General features: G+C 32.9%; 2 protein-coding genes across 2 annotated transcripts; one reads left to right on the plus strand and one right to left on the minus strand.

Moving 5' to 3' along the window:
* Nucleotides 1-378: 378 nt before the first annotated feature.
* LOC119838290 (calcitonin gene-related peptide type 1 receptor-like) lies at nucleotides 379-7,634 on the minus strand. The gene is made up of 10 exons (XM_038364158.1): nucleotides 7,572-7,634; nucleotides 6,697-6,831; nucleotides 6,048-6,251; nucleotides 5,006-5,180; nucleotides 4,460-4,582; nucleotides 3,892-4,151; nucleotides 3,087-3,291; nucleotides 2,286-2,493; nucleotides 1,693-1,873; nucleotides 379-1,123 (listed from the first exon to the last, which is right to left on the minus strand). Exons 1-10 carry the CDS (start codon nucleotides 7,632-7,634, stop codon nucleotides 419-421), a joined length of 2,259 nt encoding a protein of 752 aa, XP_038220086.1. The 3' UTR covers nucleotides 379-418.
* Nucleotides 7,635-18,358: 10,724 nt separating this feature from the next.
* Nucleotides 18,359-23,405, plus strand: LOC119838291 (S-adenosylmethionine synthase; the record flags this gene model as incomplete). The annotated part of the gene is made up of 10 exons (XM_038364159.1): nucleotides 18,359-18,692; nucleotides 18,985-19,062; nucleotides 19,147-19,269; nucleotides 19,700-19,812; nucleotides 20,911-21,054; nucleotides 21,256-21,342; nucleotides 21,628-21,759; nucleotides 22,022-22,204; nucleotides 22,560-22,693; nucleotides 23,336-23,405. Coding segments are annotated over exons 1-10 (1,179 nt in total), but the record flags the coding sequence as incomplete, so codon positions are not given.
* Nucleotides 23,406-23,407: the final 2 nt, after the last annotated feature.

Here is a 23,407-nt window from a genome sequence, read left to right on the forward strand (position 1 = left end):
ATAATTACGCATAATGTGGTCTAATATAAACTTTTGAACGCCTATAATTACAGTTTAATTCTGTATTACTCGTGTGTAAAATTGCAGTGTATTACTATGTACTTGGGATGGTACATAGGTGGATAAAGTATCCATAAAGAAAGGCTTATGGAATATGGAATTCTAAATCTCTCATTAATCAAGATATGGACAAAATTGATTTAGATAAAAAAAAAGTTCCAAACATAAAAGAACTCTGCTAGATTATTTGTTTATGATTCAGAAAACGAAAAAAAGCACTATACGAGTTCGAAGTTAGATGGAAATAAAACAACATGTGATACGATTGTTTATTAAAAAAATATCAATACATCTCATTTAAGTGCTTGAACAATACAAAACAGCACAATGGAGCCGCGTAATCATTAAGCCAAAATATTTATTGATCAACAAAAACAATTTTGTCCTCCGGTTTTCTATTCGGTGCAAGTAACTCAGAATTCAATGCAAGGTTCCTTTCATTGCTTTCTATGTACTGGATAATTTCATTCAACATGTCATGGTTTTCATAATCATTGTCAGATGGAATTTCGTAAACATCCTCTGTTTGAAATTCCGTATTAAATTTGGGACAAGTCGATTTTGGATCATTTTCGTACTCTGATTCCTTTTCTTTGACAATTTTGGCTTCATTATCGTCGTTTTCTTTTATTTTAGGCTTTGTCGTGTCTATAACGGATTTATTGTAAATACTGCTATTTGGTGAAGTACGTCTTAGCCAATCTTGACACCCAATAGATACGCTAGAGGCGTTTGTAAAATTGTAATCATTTTCGTAATCCGATCTATCCAGGAAATCATACCCACTATTCACTAGACCATTGTCCACTGTTTCATAGACTGGTTCTAGAATTTCAGCTAATCGTTCGCTAGCTTGTATGGATATGATTTCAGCTACGTGTAGCTTTGGTTTCATGTAAGTGTATGGGTCTTTTTCTTCGGTATTCTTTGATATACCAGTAGTATATGTGAAACGTCTATCAGACTTGGGGTCGACGCTCGTGCGCGGTACATCGGAACCTCTTATACGTGACACTACAGCACTTTCTGTTTTCTTGTACGTGGCTTTGATGAGTCCATGAACCTATAAGTGTAAAGAGCTTTAGATTTTATGATGCGTTTTATATTTTTGTTGGGGTAAATTTTTACATAGTTTCTATGAAACAAATCTAGCAAAATTTACAAAAAAATTAATAAATAAATGAACAGGTTGTAGACTATCCAAGTCTAGAGGAAGTTCAAGTTCCTCTCAACAAAAAAAAACTGCAATTTACAAAAAAAATGGTTGCCTGTAAAGTCGGTTTTACGGGCGAAGATTTTACGTGACAACGTCTTTTTCTCGGTAGAATATTTATTGATATGAATATTATTAAATTGCACAATAGAAACAAGGAATTGAATGAAAATAAGAATTGCACAAATTTTAACTATGGAAAATATATTTTGTTTACTAAAAAGACAGAGACAGAGACACAAGCACGCGCCGATTCAATGCGCCTAATTCTCTAGTGCTGCGCGCGCGGCGGACCGATCATAGTTCGGTGACTCATCGTAACGTTACCGGGCGTTACACTTTTTCATGAGTGACACCGAGCCGCAACCTAATTTAAGACGTTGTCACGTCAAAAAAAAAAACAAATATTCACACATTACCTCTCTATTAGCATAGCAATAAATCAAAGACACCATGAACCCCTGTAAGCCCTCCATAGCGTACGCTATGAAGTAGTACACTTGCTCCCACGCACAGTCGCTAGTGGTGGGCCGTATAGCGGTGAATATGAACTGCGTGCCAAACACTGGCATGAGGAATAGTGTCGCTTTTACTGTGCTCCTACAAAATAAATGTTTTTTTTTCAACTCTACACTTTTATGTATTTATGAATTGTCATTTAATTAAACTGTCACTGATTCGCAACGTCAGTTATCCGAGAAGAATGAAGAATCTCCTAGAAACTTGATAGATTATCTTTTCCATATATTATCCAAAATAAAAGATATTTTTATCCTCTTTCTAGTAGGTACACGGAAATACTTCAGACTCATGTGATATAAATATCATAAATATAACTATTAATCATCATTCATCTAGATTTAAATAGTAGTATGTACTTAAAACTGCAAATAATAGACAACCTTTTTTTAAACGTGATCCCTACCATTATTTAGTACACTTTATAGCGAGCGTTGCCTAAAGAATTAATCAAAATAATCCGCTGTCTTTAATTTTTAAATGCGTTACTTACAACTGATTAGAGTTTTCCGTGTTCCTGATCTTAGTTAGCAGCACTCTCAGCACATCTATAAACAGGACCGTATTGACAAGCAGGATGAGAATCCTAGGTCCATCCAGTATCCATTGAACGTGGTCTACTGTATACACGACCCAGCAAGAGTGGTCGTTGTACAAGGCCATGATTGTAGCCCACACTAGCACTGGGAGTATCGCGATCGCTGTACAAAAAGGTCTTGATGGTGATGTGCAGTTAATTGGGGCTTATTCATATTTTATGAAACTGATGCTTGAAATAAAATTGAGAAAAAAAGAAATTGCAAGATGAAAAATAGAAATAAAACAGGATATAGCATCATACATTACATAACATCGAGCACAAACATAAACACAAATCTGTGGCAACACTCATCAACACCCATCATGATACAACAAAAAAAATGTGCATACCGGCCATACACCAGCCCAAAACCAACAGAGTCAGTAATATACACAGATATGCCGGCAGAATTCCTCGACCTTATATCTCTTCATTTAGTATCACATTACATATTCCCTTGGCTGCGCACTCGGCGAACACATAGCATACTCGTACACCAGCACATATAAACTACCCCACACAATTTAATCTATCGAATGCTATCTAGCGTTCTAGCGTACAAATTTTCCTTATAGTCACTATCCTGTATCCTCTGCGAACATTTTATACCACAACATCCGAAGCAACATGTAGCGGCAGTCATCAAACCCGCTGGACCCCTTCAGCTATTACCACAGACTCCCACACATAACGCACGGTTACCACCCCACATACCCGCAGCCACCAGGTACAGATACGCCAGCTCCATCCTGCGTCGGAACACGGCCACAATAAGGCGATGCAAGTACAGTCCCTCCAGCAACATGGCCGCGAACACGGCGCCCGCAGCCGCACGTTCCCCGGTCGATAATATGCGGCATAGTACTGAGTTCCGGGACATTGTGGTGCTACCCGACCCTTTTAGTTCTTGTATGTAGATCTACACGATGTCAATCGATGGATTAATTTTGTGGGAAAATGTTCTAAATATAGAAAAAAATCGATCATGTTGCTGGATTCGAATTTCGCCTAAGTCCCCTCGGCGATAATCTTACCTCAGCAATCGAATTGCTTCTACTTTTTCCATTATAAGTATATATGGACGTTACCGTGTGGAGTCCTTATTCGCTGGCAAAGTAATGATATATATGGTGTACGCGATACGCGGATTCGAATCGCACCCATGATCAATGTTTTCTTATGTTTAAAATGTTTGTCCTTAATTTTTCCTACTCTTAATTTTTGTAAACATTTATTTATAAATTGCATTGTCTAAAATAATTGTTTCTCAGCTCTATCAATATAAAAACTACTAAACATTTTTTTACAATTTCAGTGTTTGATCTATTGTATCAGCTTGTAAGGAGACTGAAAGATATATACTTACAACTTGTTTTTATAATTTTGTCTTTTCATATTAATTATCATTTTGAATCAGCTCTCACTACAAAATGTATTGATAAAATGTAATTTGCATTCTATTGAAAATATAGTACTCTTTTGTTATTCCAAAACAATACGATATAATTCCCAAACTCACCTCACTTCTCGCAATTATAACCAGCAAATTCCTTATAACAATCGCAAGCAATAAATTCCTGTGCATCACGACCCTTGTAATCCTCAATCTCTTATAGAAGAAGAATATAAATATCGCCGGTATGCAGGCTACTACGGAGAAGGCCAGCATCCCAATATAGAAGCGGTATCGACTTAAGAGACGAGGAGTTATGCTACACGTGGCGTAGTCAGTTTGTAGCTCCCATGTGCCGTTGTTGAAGCATCTCTTGGTACTGTAATCTGGGATTTAGTTCAAATTATTGATGGTTGGACTTTGCTCAAAATTTATGGACTTTGGAATGTTATTTTTAATGGATTAAAGTTTTATACATTTATAATTCAAGTAGAGCACCCGTGACTACTCGCTGTCATATCTTCGAAACGTTCGTTTGTTTTGCTAAAATTTGAGAACGGCTGGCCTGATTTTTATAATCATAGTATTGGTGTATTCTGAATAATCCAAAGCATGTTTAAAAGGTAAGAACAATACGGAGGCGGGCGAAGCCGCGGGCGGGAAGCTAGTAAGTAATAGATGTAATGCCACTTACGATTGCAGGACGGTCCGGAATTAGAATACGCAAACTCGGAGCAAACAGCACTTGCGGTAGTGCCTCTAACGGCTGGGTGCCAGCAAGTCCACCCATCGAATGTGGTTGGGCATTCTTCATTTGCTAATGGCAAAACCAGATCAAAAATTTTGTTATAGCATAACAAAAATATCCGTAAATATATAAATTTTTATTATTTTTTTTCTAAAAATCACTATCAGATATTTTTGAAAAGTGAAGTTTAAAATGAATCGTTGGTCCGCTAATAATTACTTTTCACAAAGCGTTTTAAGATTTAAAAATATGAGTATTTTATTAAGAAAGAAATTCTTTGATCTATGGTAGAATGATAGTACATGTAATCTGATGATAAAAATCCAAATTACATGACGTAATGAAAATATGTGAGTAATCTAATAAATATTGCATAGATGATTCGATCGCCTAGATAACATTCACATCCCATATAAAGAATTCCAGTCGAGATAAACACCAAAACCCATTAAACTTCGAAGCAAAAATAATTTAACGCTAAAATAACCTTACATAGCTCAGCAAAGCTGGTATCCTCCATGAAGTGGCTGCAACAGTCACTCGCCTCATAAAAGCATTTCTCCCAACGCCCATGAGCGGTGGGTATTAGAGCGTTTCGCACCTCTTTCGCCACTTCTTCTAGTGCTGGATCAAATGGGTAACACCCACACGTGCCATCATCTTTTACCTGATGGTTAGTAATTTATTATGCAGTTTGCTGAATAATATAAACTTTTGGAAAAATCAATTGAATTTGTCCACGATTGTCTAGTCTCATCGCTCTCGCATACTGCGTGAAAAAAAAAGCTTTGGTAATTAGTAGAAAATCAATGTAGTAACAACACAAAAATCTTCTAAGTTGACTCGTGCAATTGAAACTACTGATACAAAAAATAACTGTGGTTTTTTTTATCTAAAATATTTTCACTTAATATTCTCCTAAATAACGAACATCGTTTTAACATAATCTCCATTTATCATCAGCGGTTCGTTATAAAGCTGGCAATTCATATTGGTCCGAATTTGCAAACCCACAAATATAGCTGGAGCGGAAACATCAGTACAATATACGAATGTTTGCACGCCAGTGAGGAACACAGGTAGGAAGCATGACATTCCATTATTAGGTACATGTAAGCAAATATTTTATTAAGTCTACCATTTCGTGAATATTCCTACCTATTATAAATTATTTTTCTAGAATTTGTCTTCCTAATTATTTTTTTTCTAAATCTAAGAACATAATTCAGTGAACACGTATGAGACATTAGATTAAAATCAGAATATAGCAACTCAATTACATGATCAAATCTAGTATCTTTTAGCAAATCTTTATTCAGGTATATTTAATTATAAAATATGACATAAACAAAATTTGCGCTCTTTATTATTCGATAATTATCTGAAAATCTTACAAGTCACAGAATAAAACAGATGCCTGCAGGTTCACACAATGGGATCCAAACTGTAAGCTATGGTAATAATACAAAAATGGTACTTACTAATATAAATATAACTAGTACTTACTAATAATGGACATAAAAAAAAAACTTACAATTTCCAAGCAAGGCGCGAACAAATTCCCATAAAAGCAGCCAGCATTCAAATTGATAGGATTACTTCCATTGACAAACAAAAAGTCAGGGGTGTAGAGTAGACACCCCCGACCCGCGACCCATCGGTACACTTGCTCATGGTACTGCACATTACGGAAATTGCACGCTTTACCAATCTCTGATGGCACTATGTTTGGTGGTTCCTACGAAACATAAATTTGAGTAAATAAAGACGGTTATTTAATGGCCAAAGTGTCGTTTTGGAAAAGCTTCATTCTAATATCCCACGGCTTTCTATCAGAAATTTCTTATTGAAGTTTTCATATAAACAAGATTGGCATATAGGTACATGGAAGAGAAGGAGGTACGCTCATCCTACTAATTATTTATAAATGCGAAAGTTTGTAAGGATGTGTGTGTTTGTTGCTCTTTCACGCAAAAACTACTTAACGGATTGTAATGAAATTTGGTACGTAGATAGCTGGACAACTGGAATGACATATAGACAACTTTTTATCCCGATATTCCTACGGAATACGGACTTACGCGGGTGAAACCGCGAGGCTCAGCTAGTAATAATATAAAAATACGTCTATCTGGGATAGAAAACAGCAAACATCAAACAATTTTATCAATTTTGTAAAATACCTCGCATATATAAATATTAGGCTTTTCACAAGTGAGCTGGTCGTTAGTTCGCAGCGCTACTCTAGGGTTGCGCTGATGCCAAACACTCAGGTCCACTCTCACAGGGTTGAGGCCATCGTTGAAGTAAGCTTGAACCTAAACAAAACACAACTTGATATCTAATTCTATTTTACATACATACATCTACATTTTTTCTGTAAAAGCGGGCAATTGAGCTGGTGGTTCCCCTTATGTAGAGCGATCACCAATGCCCTGCACTGCATATGAACATCTGTAGAGATCAGCTAAATGAGTTGCCTGTTGTGGGGGGTAAAAGATAAAGTAAGGATGGATGGCGGGATAAAGAAAGGGACTAGGAAGTGTGAAGAAATCGATAAGGGCATCCGGCTCCCCCATTCCCCGAACGAAACACAACATGCTACAATTTTAAGCCAATCTTCTGTAGGGGTGTGGTGTACCTTCCCCGGTGCGAGCTGGTCCAATTCGTGCTAAAGGCACACTCAAGGCCTCAAAATGCAATTTCATAACACTGACACGAAGATGAAACTACGATTTATTTGTTCGGTCTATGTTCTTTTATCAACGCTTAAAGTTTCAATAAAAACAATGGATTTTTTCAAGCCTGATAATAGGTAATTGTTTTGGTAAAATATAAACAATGTTTATTAAATAATATCGCTTCTGATTAATGGTTTTGAGTAAATATAATTTTGTTTAAAAGTAAAATTATTTAATTAATATGGTTATTAAAACCTGTAACGCATTTAAAATTCTGAATTGACTATCGATAAAGGAAGCATTGTTTACTGCTCCGATTACGAAAGGAGGGAATTGTATTTACTCAATAAATATGATACTAGCGACGAAATTTTTACCTCAGTTGTAGCAAAAATCCATAGAAAGCTCAAAGTCACTTCCGATCTACAATATCCAAACATTATTGAACACTACACCTCGGGTATGTTGCAATAACATAATGACGTAACGAAATGTTTAATCACTTTTTGTCCATGAAATCGTTGTGATTACTGATACTAATCTATTGTATTCTCAGGCTCAGCATCCAACCGTTTGGCTTCACGGATAGCACGAGACCAAACCATAACAGCTTTGTTGATTGTCTCAATATATTTTCTTACAATTCCACTACGACAACGATTGTGCTAAACAGCAGTGTTTACAAATTATCTACTCGACAACCAATTGTTATCTGAAATTAATCACTAAATATGCCGAGATTGGAATACCTAATGACTGAGTGAAAATTCACTTATCACGTATCAATAAATATTTATGTGTTAATTTTTTTATTGGTCGTGTATTTTATGCCTTGGCCAATAAAACTGAATAGTGAAAAATTATACAAACCCTTAAAAGGTGTTGTATGTTATTCGTCGTTAATCCCAAATCCCTGCTTTAAATAAGTTCAGGTTAGCAGGTTTAGAGTGCATAAAATTAATAAAAAAGAAGCGAATTGGACCTAGGTGAAAGGGCCATGTAGATTCGTATAGTCTGAGGACAAGGTACCTCTTTTCTGATCCCTGCGGGGCCAGGTTCGGTTCAGTAGATGTAGTGTATGTAACGCCCATACCCCTGACCGTACCGACCGAACCGACCGACCGTAGCAAAAAGTCGAAAAAAAACTGCTGTTTGAAAAAGCAATTAGCTAATAGAAATATTTAATTTGAATTTATTCAAAATAATACCAACCAATTTACATACTAATTACTGATATTTTAAACGATAAAAGCTTATAACAATGAAAGAATTTTGTAATTCTTCAAGCAAAAACCTCTGTTGGAATCTATATGGAATTTGGTACAGAGATAGTTTATAGTCTGGCTCGCGAATGAAGACGAGTGTATCAGCTAGTAAATGTATAGAACCGCAGTCAATCATTATAAGTTATTTTCCTTATAAAATTAGCATTTAACATATTACAATATACGCAGGTAATATACAAGTTAGGTAAAATAAACGTTAGGTAAAATACAAGTTCTATGCTAACGTAGAATAAAATGTTTTTAAATTAATTAAAATGTAAATTTTAGATAGAGCCAAACAGATTAACTGCGTCTTTTATTTTCTACTATACTAACAATAACAAAGATAACAATTCGAAAAAATAATGTACGTAAAAATAAAGTTTTTAACTACCAGATAATTACTAACACTAATTTCTTGGTAAAATCTGCATCTCACACAATACCTAAATATTAACGCCTGATTGTGGTTGACATTGATTCTTTGTGATAAGGAACATCGCTACTTTTGACAATTTTTTTTTTTAAGACGCAAATTATAATATTATAAAATCAGAATTCATATTGGGGGAGATTGTGATGATAATTGTCCACCACTTCCCATAGACTGCTTTACTGCCTTAATCTGGTGAAATTTTAAAGCTTTGATAGGTTTTCGATATTATTTGCCATTTTTTTTCGTACTTTGGAAAAATTTTAGCAGGCGTAACAGTTTGTATATACTTCCAAGTTTAAAGCCACACACAGTTCTTCAGTTACATAGAAATTATATACCAGATTAAAATTCATCACATATATTATATCAATAAGAATTAAATAATTCACGGTGTTGTAGGTTTGTAAGGTAAACAGCTACAATTTAACAATAGATGTGCCTCTCCTGTCTTCCCGTAATTGAATCTTATGACAAATAAATAAAAATATTTTTTATGTATTTAGTTCATGGCAACACAAAAGCAAATGCTTACATTTGTAACATTTATCGTCATCGCAAAATTTCGATGGAATATAAGATTATTTTATTCCGTATTTACCTTAAAAATGTTTCTGTGTTTTCTTCTTGTAAATGGATATGCAAGATCAAAGAAGATAGTGCTATTATTTTTAAACATAAATTAGTAACACGTACATCTCCGCGTGCGTCACAACTCCATCATTCTCAGGCATAATTTCAGCAGTAAAGCTTTAACGTTAGGATGAATACTTTCGATTTAATTTACTTTACATTTTCCTTATATTGGGGAGATGGAGGGTCGCCTGAAGAAAAGCGACTGACACTGTCATTAATATTTACAGTGGCTATAAGCCTTAGCAAATATATTGCTAACTTACAGGATAAGGGATAAGGAAAGGCTTGATGGAGGAATAAAGGAATGTTTTGGGAATTTCAATTTATATTTACTAAAATTTCAACAATATTCAAGGGTGACCTTACCCTATATTAGGAGTCCATGGTCCACGATAGGATAGCGGGGCCTTTGACACATTCATTTCTCTACAAAAAATACGTCAAAGCTCGTAAAATGTGTGATGTTAAAAATAATCAAAGCGCCCATTGGTAAAGAGGAGCCCATGTCTATTTAATTACATATTATATGCGTCGCAATAGTAATAAGCTTTGATGTTATATTCTTATAGATTATATACTTATATAAATAATATTTTAAGGAAAAACAAGTTACCAGCTCACGGCAATCCCATAATGATTTTACGAATTATTTACATATGCATATCTATATAAGCATCTTTATCATAACTAATTTAAATAATCATACTTATATTTCTCACAATAATTCAGGCGCTATAACGGACACGTGTCTGCTTGCATGTCGTGACCCCAGTGATCACTAATCATTCATTAGTACGATAACAGGACTGACCATGTCTCTTAAATCATATCTTTTAAATACTAATAAATCAGTTTTGCGTTCCATTGCGTAATAAAATTGGATGATTGTATGTGATATGTCGTACTTTGAGCGGGATGCATTGCTGACGTCATCCTTACCACAGCTAATATATATGCTAGTTCTTACTATTGTAAACGCGAAAGTGTGTTTATTTGTTTTTTATCCTTCTTTCACGTCGGAACAGAGAGGTCGCTTTGTATGTGGCGATTGTTAGAAGGCTAAATAGTGAAATAGGCTACTTTTTATCGCGAAGAAATAATCACGCCCCTGTGAGAAGATTCACCATAATGCACCGTTTGAATCACTCCAAAATTGCATTCCAATAGATGGCGTTTTATTAAAAATATAACATATTACAAGCATGTATACAGATAATATAATACAACTAGCATAATATTATGTTATTCAAGAGGAACTTGAACCACTACATCAAGATCCGTTGTGTAGTTTGAAAGATTTAAGAATATATAGGGACATAGGAACTGAGAAAGCAACTTTGTTTTATACAATGTACCGATTGTACATTTATTCAAGGCAGTCAAAAAATGCCATTTGTTATCTTCCGCTTACACTAAAACAACCTAATATTTTATAAAATTATACGTTAAACCAATTGAAGCTTCATACATTATTTAAATTTTCGGTAGACTGAATACATTATAAGTAGGTATTTAACTCTTTAATTATATTTTGTACGTGTCTTTCTACATGAAATTTTATTATTTATTACATTATATAGAAAAGTACTATTCAGTCTCGGGAATTCTTTACATATTTCTCGATCCCGTGGGATTTCAGAAATAAAAATTGTTCATGTTCATTTCAGACTCACAAACTAAGTATCTGTGTATAAAATTTTATCGAAATCGTATTATATAATCTTCTTCTATAAGATTTTGTTATAAGAAATATTTGAGAACATTATATGCAGGTAATTAAATATGACTACACAATGTCTCCTACAGTTAGACACTTGTCTCGATTAATAAAATGATTCACAGTTAGTAATGCATACATTGATAAAATGTTATGTAGTGTTTAATATTCACAAAAGTTGTGAAAGGTTAAACAATACATGATACATCATCAATTTGCAAATGCAAAGAAAATGTCATTGAGTGTAGGTAGGTAAATAACCTAACCACCAAAAACGTGACAAATAATTATTTGAATCGATTTGAATATTTATTGTTTAAGTTCTTCATACACAGGTACCTACTGACTACTGATGTACAACATTGGTGATAAGTTATGTATGTAGGTTAAGAAATAATGATTAAAAACGTAAAATTGTTTAAAATTGCTTCATTACTTATCAAGGTAACATTTTATAGTTATTTTATGGCTTTGCATACATAGGTACATACATTTCTTTTTAACAAATGTTCTGTATTATAAATAGTTTCTAGAACTACATAGGTCACAATTCACACGTAAAAAGTACCTAATTTATATTCTTTATATTTCATGCGCAATACCATTGTCTAGTACATTGTCGTTTATAAGGATAAAAACATGTGATGTAAAATATTCAATATAACAAAACAATAATGACCCTGATCCCTATTAGAATTTTAAAAGGAATAACGTATGATGACAATTCCTGATAAAAGTTACTGGTAGTAAGATTGTCTTATCTGTATTATTATTATCAATATACATCGAAGTTCGAGAAACATTCAGTCAAAAGTCATAGTGATAAAGCACAGAATACAATATTTTATGAATAACTACTTTTTTACTTGACTTCCTTGAAGATAGGGCAGACTCTAATGGGAGCAGCGTCTTTTCTGTCATACGTTTTTATATCTCATCCTCTCATCATAGTCTAACGACTGATTGCAGGTAAAAAAACTACTCCGTTATTTATATATTTTTTGAGTAGTTAAACGACATATTATGAAATAAATTTTTCAATTTATACATAAACATTATTTACTTAAGAAAGTCATGAATTTACAAAAACATTACTATAACAAACTTATTATTCTAAAACAAAAGAAATACGTTTGTAGTTTATTTAGGTAACCTGTCTATTTAACCTATGAGCATTAGCTCATGCAATTTATATTTATCGAATGTAGCGTGTGGTTCAATTGAAAATTTTGATCTCCTTCAATAATACCACGTACTTACAATATAAAACTCGAACTGATTACAAAGGGAGAATTTAAGGTAGACGTCGAATCAAAAACGTAATCGAATTGAAAGTAAAATGATCGAATCAGTTTCGATGGTATGGCTCCTGAAACTAGTAAGTTAGAAATGCTAACAATAAATTGTTAGCATCTCTAAATCTAATTGTTCATTTAAGTTCCTATATTTTTTAATTCGTTAATATAAACATACTTTTAATCATAATAATAAAATAATTTAATCTTTAGTTTACATAATCATAAATATACAGATTGGGTAATTAAGCATATTTTAACATCTCTTATGTGATAACCTTTAATAATCTTATTTTTATGCAACGTATCCACTATCTTTGACTGACCACTTTAGTCTTTAGAAAACAATGCTATGGACAGTTATATTTAACAATTAGCAATCGCAATAATATCACAAACACGGGTAATTATTTAATGTTATCACGAATAAATTTTCTTTTTAACCTATGAGTTAATGTTGTTTAATTCATAATTCATATTAAATATGGGATCGGCTTTAGGTCAAATACATGAAAAATATTAACATAAAGTAAACAGACTCCATGAGTCAGAAAATATTATACAATACACATAGTGTGATAAAGTCAGTCTCAATATAAGAAGCAAACTGTAATCTTAATTGGGTAGTTTCCAAATTTATGCATTGAAAAACGAGCAACCATGTGCGACCGGGAAGTTCGACGATTCGGGAATTCGGGAGTTTCGCTTCAACTATACAGTTTAAAGTGGGCGTCGAGCACACTTCGGCACGAATTAAGACAGCTCCGAGGAAGGTACCATACCCCCAAGGAAGGTTGACGTGAACTATTTTAAGATCTAGCATGCTACTGTGTTTCGTTCGGTGAGAGAATGTGTCTAAGGCCCTTATTTTTTTCCTTACCCTTCCCAGTCTACTTCTTTATTCCCGTTCTCAACCCTTTCCTTATTCACTACCCTGAAAAATGCAAATGTTTATGGACGGTGGTGATCGCTTCACATCAGCTGAAACACCAGCTCAGTGGCCCATTATTACATAAAAAAGAAACATTCCTCTTGCATGAAAAAGTATTTCAAATGGATTCGAAAAATGAAATTTAATAATATTTAATAACAGTTCATAAAATGTTCCCTTTGCTTCATGTGAGATATTCATATGAATACAAATAAAATTGTGAAATAGCACTTGCTGGTCTATTTGTAACTGGCCATCTAATTATGATTTTCGGAAATTATTACAACAATTAATTACGTTGTAATAATATTAGTTGCTGCTCACGGCTGCGCTCGCCTGGTGAAGAAATAAATAAAACGATAGGCATATATTTAATTTTTAGTTTTATTTATTTAAAGATGAGAAGTTTTGAAAGAATCGAAATAATACCCGCGTCATTTTGCCAAACCATATTAACGACTCTCTTAGCCTCTCGGCCACCCGTGATCCCGCCTCAGCAACGGAATTTATTCTACTCTTTTGGTTTTTTGTATCTAAGGGACATCCCACGCCACCTATTGAAATGATTAAGGGATGATTAATAACTATTACATTATATTAGTAAGGATTAACAATATTATAAGAAAAAAGAATACTTATTAAAAACATCCTATCTCTAAATGCTTACGCAACATCGTCGTAATCTTAAATCAATGTTTTCTTTTTATTGCTTTGTTTTTTCGGAGTATTTTGCTTTTGCTAAAAGTTATCATAATATTATTTTAAGATTAATTGTAATCTCAGAGCAGAGGTCAATTCGTAGTCTGAACTATTATGCAAATAGATATGTTACCAGGATTGTAAAGAATCGCGAAAACGCGAATCCATAAGGTATTTCTGTACCAAAAAGTACTCAAAGCGGCTTAGGAAGTTTCCACATATTCATGCTTATATTTGTAATTTACTTACATTTTATAATATGTATGTAACCTACCGTTTACGCAGCGCACGCAAAGGAATCTAAAATATTTTTTTTATTATGTATATTGGATGGTGCAGGTATACAATTAGTTAAATGAAGCTTGTTGTGTATGTTATAAAAATGACTCTTATCCTGGATGCCAAGCCTATGCGCGTTGAGGCGGCAATGCTTGCCAAACACCGTAATACGAGCAGCATTAACGAAGCTCATAAGCCGATTCATTTAATTGTTCGACTAATGAATTTTTAAAAGTATCGTAAAAATCATATTCTGTTTAGCAATTATATGGTTGAGTAATCGTGAATTATGTGAGTCAATTTTAATTTCATACACAAATAGAGTTAGTTTTATACTTAACATTAATATTATTGTGTATCGATGTCGCATTGCGCATGTCGTGTAATGGTAATGGCGATGATTTTTCAAATTAGTCAACTGTAGACATATTATATAGGTACTCATAATGAAACAGAAAAAAAACATTTACCATTTTAAGCTACATTAAAAAATTTAAAGGTGAATCGTTTACATGGACATATAAGTTTACAGCCGGGAATAAGAAAAAACCGAATACGCAATTAATAATATATATATATATATATAGCGCTTTTAATATAGGTTTTTGTAAAAATTAACAGTTGGAAAGATATAAGATACTAGAGTTTTAAAAAATTTCATACTTCTTAGACAATCGTAGTGTTTATACACTACGATTTTCTTTGCCGTAAACGGAATGGTAGTAAAAAATAAAAAATTAATAATATTTAAATGGACAATGCGATCAATAGAACACTTATGAGCATGAATACAACTAAGTTCAATATACCTACACGAGTTCGCATGTCAGTCTATGGTCTAACAGTTGTGTAGGTACTTACATTTAGAAATTATTAGATCAGTAACAGTTCAACTTTAATTGCATTTAATTTGAAACGCTTTTCAGATATTATTAGAACTGTACGCCTTAACACGCGTAATGCAATAAATATAGTAATGAAATTTTAAACAATGGATCAAAGGAAATTTAAACATAATACGATACGAGATTTCGTCATGTAAATGAAATCTTAGCGAGATTCAATATTTTCAGCTTACAAAATTATGTTTCTTATTATCAAGGTTGTTGTCAAAAAGTTAAAGATTATCAGACACAACTCAGTATTATGCAATATACCTAGTAACATTAACTTCCCAATGAAGTAGCAAAATGAACACATAATAAGTGATAAACACGTGATAATCAGTTGTAATGACAAATTTCTCACAGACTTCGTTTAATTAACCACCAGTTATTTGTAATGAATATTTAGTATAGAGAGTAAGGTTTTGGATGGTGATTATGATCAATAATAAATTAAATAAGTGATTATACAATTATTTTAGGGCGTCTAGAATATTATTTCGTTTCACTTTTAAATTAATTCTACAGTTCATAATATACCTCATAATTTTTCTGTTTATTATTATTGAAGATAAATTCGCAAAAAAGGCAGGAATATAATAATTAATGTACAATGAAATGAACTCACCTGAAGTAATGTTCTACTATAACGTGATAACTACACAGTAAGTAATTTTACTAAAATATCTTGGACCAAACCAGGAGTATAATAATTATGTACTAATACCGTATCCCTATTAAATTTTTTTTTATTTCATCCTTTAAAATAGGCAAAGAATGCTAACGTAATGAAAAAGTAAAGTATGACTAAAATTAAAATATTTAAAAGATCGCAATAAAAAGTATAAAAATCAATTCATCGGTTACAATTATTGATTTTTTTTTTATGTGTGATAGGGAAGCGCTTGGCTACCATCGCCTACTGGCTACTGGTAGTATTGTAGTCTAAAATGGAGCACGCTTCCCTAGAAGGTACCTGTTGACTCTACCTTGAAGATCCCCAGATTATACTAATCAGGGAACACTAACTAAGGATGCATGTTTCAGTCTCTGATACATACATATTATGCTAGTTTAGCTAATTAAAAATAAAATTGTACAAGACTATTATTGCTGTTTATGTATATTTATATGGATATTCCGTATTGCAGATGAATGATGAATTTCTTTTTATTATCAATTCAAATTAGATGGAACATAATAGTTACTTATTAATTGCATTGTCATGGTGTGCTCTGACCTCCAATGTGTGTTTATGATTGAAACATTAGTCTTATAAATATTTCAATAAAATGCAAGCTGTATACTGCGTCATCAATCATAATCCATTTAATAATTATTTTATACATCATAGCAAGCAATGCATTTATAAACAAAACCCATATTTTCATAGAAAGTTAATTTTGTATCCTAACATTCAAAAAAACAAAAAGAGCTTAGAGCTAAAAACTAGAAAACACACCTTCTAACGCACCTTTCCCGGATTAAGACAACCTAAATTGTCAGCTGTTCTTGTTAAAGTAAGATTATAGGAATGTAAGCAAAGATATTTTTTCGATTTATGAAATTTCTCATGATATTTATCAAAAAGAAATTCTTCTTATGTTTAATTATGATTCTTCACGTACCGAAAATGACTGTTTTGAAATTGTCGCGTTCTTTTTACGAAGCTATTCTATATACTAATAATATAAACACGAAAGAAACTCATATTAATTATCCATTGCATATCTTTTAAGATTATTACAGATACCTATCAATATTTAGTAAACACAAAATATTATCTCTTTAATGCTGGATTGTTGTTGATTCGATTACAGAAGTATTTATCAAGAGATGGACGTAATTATCAATGATCTTTCACATTGGCCGTTCCGTATAGTTTTCATATAGTACAGAAGCTGAATAATATTGAAACGATGATTTTAATAAACTCAAACTGATATTTTTCGCTTAGACTTCTATTTGAAGCGCATTTGAATCTTCAGGCTTCATTTAAATAATATGAAGTGTTCAACTACATTTTATTTTATTACATATTTTAAAACTTACCTACAATATAATTATTTTCTTTGTAAATAGAAATTAAAATACGTAGGTAAATAAAACAGCGATTATGGACGAATTCGACTGGTTGAATTTTTAAGAAGGCTAAATTAAATAGAATCTTCAGAAGACTTTTTGTAAAAGGGTAAGATTAGGAAGTTAATAGATAAAACAACATATTAATAAACAGTGTAATACCGGAAGAGATTAGTAGCCATCTGATTAAACATATAATAATTATTTGTTTTATTTGATATAATCTCGCTCTTACACTACAATGTTGAACTCATCATTAAACTGCATGTTTTGTGCGAAGTCGTTATCTTTAAGTAAACAGACTTTTCAGTTTCGGAGTCAGTACGCAAGCGCATCTCAGAGGAAAACGTTTATTCATAAAATTCGTCAGTGAAGTGTGTTAAGTGACTTCCAGTGCCTTATGTGTCTGTCTAACAAAGGTTTTATTACATTTGTACTCAAATAGTTGTATTGAATAAGTATATATAAAGTTTTTATGGATTTTTTTTAATATTTATTACTAGGTACCTATTGTGAATCTTCGGTACTACGATCGTAATCAGGAAGTTACCGAACGAGCTAAAAGAAAAAATAAACAATACTAACTAGTGTCTAGTACCAAATATAGTAAATTCGTGTAAAATTGTTTTTTTTTTACTAAGATAATTAAATTTATTACTTGAATAATTTAGTTTCACAAAAATTAAACAATTCATACATAATTCAAACCCTTAACCTACTTAAAATTTATTTTATTGTAGATATTTCTAAGAAGGAAACATACGAATATAAAAAGAAAATAAATTTTATTTGCTTAAAGAAAAATTTACAGTGTTAATTTTATGTTTTTCACTAACCATAATTAAATATTATAGAAAAAAGTCCATAGTTTAAATTATTGTACGTTTAAAATCCGCGCCAATTTTCTTCCTATCACAGATTACACATGGTATTTTTTTTTTAGGTTATACAGAATCAAAACATAATATTTACACCAATAGCAAATTGGAATTGGTGAAGCAGTGACGCACAGGATTATCGCTGATTGGTCAATATTTAAGACACTACAGCGCCACTCCGACCTTATAAATATCGGCGTGAGCTCGCGCCGGGCCTCTTTTCCACAGTATTATTACGAGAGGGTTTAGTGGTGTTATTTTAGTGGGCTAACTCTAAATTCAGAATGCCGGAAACCTCAAAAATGAATGGCTACGCGAAAACGAACGGCCATAGTTATGATATGGAAGATGGATCAGTGTTCCTATTTACATCAGAATCAGTGGGCGAGGGTCATCCAGGTTAGTTCAGCAAAGAGTACAGGAATTGTGATAATATACAAAAAATGGCCGACCAAAGACATGTGCGCAAATTTAGTGTAAAAATGAAAAAATATTACAATATATATATGTGACAACTCCATGTGTCTCTAAAAGAGTTTAATTTGTGGTGCAAGAATAACAATCAGTTACATCATATATAATGGGTCTTGTTATGTTGGCCATAATCAAAACACGTGGTTGGAGCAGTACAATCAATCTTGTTCGTAAATAACAATAAAGGACAAAGATGTAAATTGGTATTATGTTTCAGATAAAATGTGCGATCAAATAAGTGATGCTATCCTCGATGCACATCTATCGCAGGACCCTGACGCTAAAGTTGCATGTGGTAAATTCATACTCTTTTCAATTACTATTACATTTTTATACTCTTTCAACTCAATTTAACTACATTCTTAATAATGGTTAACAGAAACAGTTACAAAAACGGGCATGGTATTATTGTGCGGCGAAATTACCTCGAAGGCTAACGTCGATTATCAGAAGGTTGTGAGAGAAACCGTGAAACATATTGGTTATGATGACTCTTCCAAAGGTAAATATTTTAGTAAACAACCTTATATTATTTTGGCAGACTGCCAGCAAATGCATAACACAGAATTCTATTCCAAATTCTTGTTTGACCTCTAAGTTGGAGCTAGTCTAAATAATATTTTCGTGCACACTAGGTTTTGATTGGCGAACACTAAATTTGTTAGTGGCAATTGAAGAACAGAGTCCCAACATAGCTGATGGGGTCTATCAAGATAGAGATGAATTGGATATTGGGGCAGGAGATCAGGTATAATCTTGGGCAAATGCACGAAAATTGGGATACAATCAAAATATTTGCCGAAAAATTGCATGTCTAATCGATTGGCAGGCCAACATCATTCATAACATGTACTATTGTAGGACAGATCTAATGTTAAGAAAAATTGTCATAAGTTCAATACATATTTATTAGTAAATGCATGTTGGGTCAGGGTTTGATTACAAGACGTGCAGTGTGATGCTGGCTCTGGACCAACAGTCACCAAACATAGCCGCTGGGGTGCATGAAAACCGGAATGATGAAGAAGTTGGTGCTGGAGACCAGGTATGGCACAATGTTTTCAATTCATCAAAGCTTTTGTATCAATGTACTCTTCTTTGGAATTAAAAAATTAGTATGTTACATGAATGTGAATTCTATCAAAATTATAAATTTAGTATAAGATCATTATATTCTTATTGGACTATCCTACAGGGTGTTTTTACCTTACTTACAGCTTTCCTACTAACAAAATACCTGGTATCATGTTTTCATTATTTTTGGGTAATTATCATACCCATATTACTCCATCCATACTGGAGGTATCACTCTTGGGATTTCCTAATCTTATTGCACCATAATAAATAATAAAGAATTATTTATGCCTACACTAGGTGTTTTCCTTATATATTTAACTTGTATGTGTGACTTATTATCAATTAAATAAATCTTTAGGATTGGATATTATAATTTCAATTCCCTCAATACATAACAAAGTAGCAACTGTACTTATTAATAGTTATGTATTGACAATGATATAAATATTTACTTAAATATATGTTGTCCATGAAATAATCTATTCTCTAATCCTCATCTTAAATCTGGGTTACCTTGAACTAAAAATAAGCATCCTTATAACTTTCAATATATTATCACCCATAGTTGTATATTTGTATTGGTAAGTTTGTACTAGAAAATGACAGATTTGGTATTAATCTAATGTTTCTTACAGTAATCTTACAGAGCATACTATATTTTTTTAATTTTGTTATGAAAATATATGTGCAGGTGTGTTAAGTGAATGTATATATGTGAATGTTTCTATTCTATTAAAATAATTATGAAAGATTTATTATCAATGGTTATTAGAAGAAAGTGCCTATTTTCAGTCTAAACCTAACTCATAAACTGTGTATTCAATCTAGTGACCACATTCAGGCGGTTGTTGGGAATATTAGATGGAATATGAATTTTAATTTAAACATGCAATGATACAGAATATGTCCTTGAAGCATTTAATCAGCCAGCAGCAGAGTTGTTGATTGAAAAACTTGAACACTATTGATTAAATTGAATAGTTATACATAACACAAGCAGATGTTCATCCACATATCAAATGTAGATAATAAATTCTAAATATTAATATAATTTGCGCCTTAACAGGGTTTGATGTTCGGCTATGCTACTGATGAAACAGAGGAATGTATGCCATTGACTGTAGTACTCGCACATAGACTAAATCAGAAAATTGCTGAACTCCGGCGAAACGGTGAATTTTGGTGGGCACGACCGGATTCAAAAACACAGGTAATTGAAAGTTTTAATTCTTAATATTTTAAACAAAATTTCAAAATGTTTATCTATTAAATTACAAGCAAGTTGTTATCCTTGCTTTCTGGTATTATTACAGACATGTTATTTCACTTAATTTAAATATTATATAATAATTTACTTTTTATTATCAAATGTATACATTTTTATTTTAATTTATGTGTAATATTCTTGTAGGTGACCTGCGAGTACATTTTTGCTGGTGGTGCTACAGTTCCTCAAAGAGTCCACACTGTTGTGGTCTCATTACAGCATTCTGAAAAGGTAACTTCAATGAAAATGATCAATATTCGTAAGAAAATAGACTAAATTCTTATTTTAATTAAAAGGCAACTGATCCTATTCATTTGGGGACGCAGTAGGGCTCCCGCCTAGTCGATATTTTATAAATTAAAACAGCATAACTATTTCAGTTTCTATAGAATATTTTTAACAACTTACTTCAATTTAATCTTTTAAGTTGGAATTTTACAAACAACAATAACAATTATCATATTATGTATGTTTCAAGAATAAAAATTTAATGTTTACTGTTTTATTTCTTTTTAGATCTCTTTGGACACACTTCGCGATGAAATCAGAGAAAAAGTAATCAAGGAGGTGATCCCAGCACAATATTTAGATGAAAGAACTGTAGTTCATATCAACCCATGTGGGCTATTTATCATTGGTGGACCTCAGGTAAAATTAATGTTATTCTCTTGATGTTTATTTAGGAAAAAGATTCAGATTGTATCGTAAATATAATTTAGGTGATCTATCTTTCAAGAAATAACTAGTATTAATATAAACTATTGTAGCATAGGGGAATGTAAAGAATAATTCCTGTCTACAAATTCATACAGATCCAGTCAGGTGTTTCTGTGAAAAAGAATTATCTTTTTCTCCCATTTTATTAACTACATAAATGTGTTTACATAACATGTAATTGTTTCGTCTACAGTCGGACGCGGGTCTGACGGGGCGCAAGATCATAGTGGACACGTACGGCGGGTGGGGCGCGCACGGCGGCGGCGCGTTCTCCGGCAAGGACTTCACCAAGGTGGACCGCTCCGCCGCGTACGCCGCGCGCTGGGTCGCCAAGTCGCTCGTCAAGGCGGGCCTGTGCCGCCGCTGCATGGTGCAGGTGCGTGCCGTTGTGTGCTTGTGCCGCCGTTCGAGGTGGCCATGTGTCGCCGCAGAAAGCGGGCTAGTGCCGTCGTTCGAGGCAAAAAATAAAACAAAAGAATTACGGTTAAATCGCTTCTTATCCGAAAAATGTTTTAGTAATGCTATATGGGGAAAATGTAATTAATAACATTCTATATTATGCATTACAAAATTATATTATAATAACCTCATTAACAGAGGAGAGCTTTAAATGACATAGTTTCGTCTATTGTAAGATTTTCGAAATCGTATCAGTAATTTCGGAGCTTATTAGTACCAACAAACAAATTCTCAAAATGTTAGTATTAGTATTTAATATTACTGTATTTCAGGTCGCTTATGCTATCGGAGTGGCCGAGCCTCTATCTATCACAGTCTTCGATTACGGGACATCACACAAAACACAGCAGGAACTGCTCTCTATTGTACAAAAGAACTTTGATTTGAGACCAGGCAAAATCGTCAGGTGAGTTGTTTTGGTTAACAATTTTTTTTTCTATTCGCGTATTTGTCTAAAGTATTTAATAGGCTATTTGTGTTCAAACAAATGATTACTGTGCTACTTAAAGTGAAGGTGTAGAACGTAATAATAATAGTTGCGCAGGAAATGAATATTATCTGTAATATTGGGTTTAAATGTATTTATTCACACATAGAAATATATATTCGTACAAAAAAATTGCATAATAAATTTTAAAGAAAAAGCATTGTAAAACAATAAAATATGCCATTGCTCAATAAAGTGATAAACAAAGGCTTTAAAAATGTATTATAAAATTAATTGCATATTGAACCATAGTTATTATTACATCGTTTTATATTCTCTAGAACCTGTTTTTCTTTGGTTCTTTTACAATAATCTTATGAGGTTACAGTATGTGGATATGAAATGTTTAAATGTTTAATTTTTAGTTTTATAGCATTGAAATGCTTTATAAATTAGAAATTTTGAAAGAATAGAAAAAATTTGATCACGAGGCAGGATTCGAACCTGCGTATCTTGCCTAACCGTAGCAACGCCTAGCCTCTCGGCCACCCGTGATCCCCGTTAAATGTTGTTTAAACCTTTTTGTCCATCGTATTGAACAAATTGCGACCGTTGGCGCAGGGAGCTGAACCTGCGCGCGCCGATCTACCAGAAGACGAGCACGTACGGGCACTTCGGGCGCGAGGGCTTCCC

Source organism: Zerene cesonia, unplaced genomic scaffold (genome assembly GCF_012273895.1).
Source record: "Zerene cesonia ecotype Mississippi unplaced genomic scaffold, Zerene_cesonia_1.1 Zces_u002, whole genome shotgun sequence".
Lineage (NCBI taxonomy): Eukaryota > Metazoa > Arthropoda > Insecta > Lepidoptera > Pieridae > Zerene > Zerene cesonia.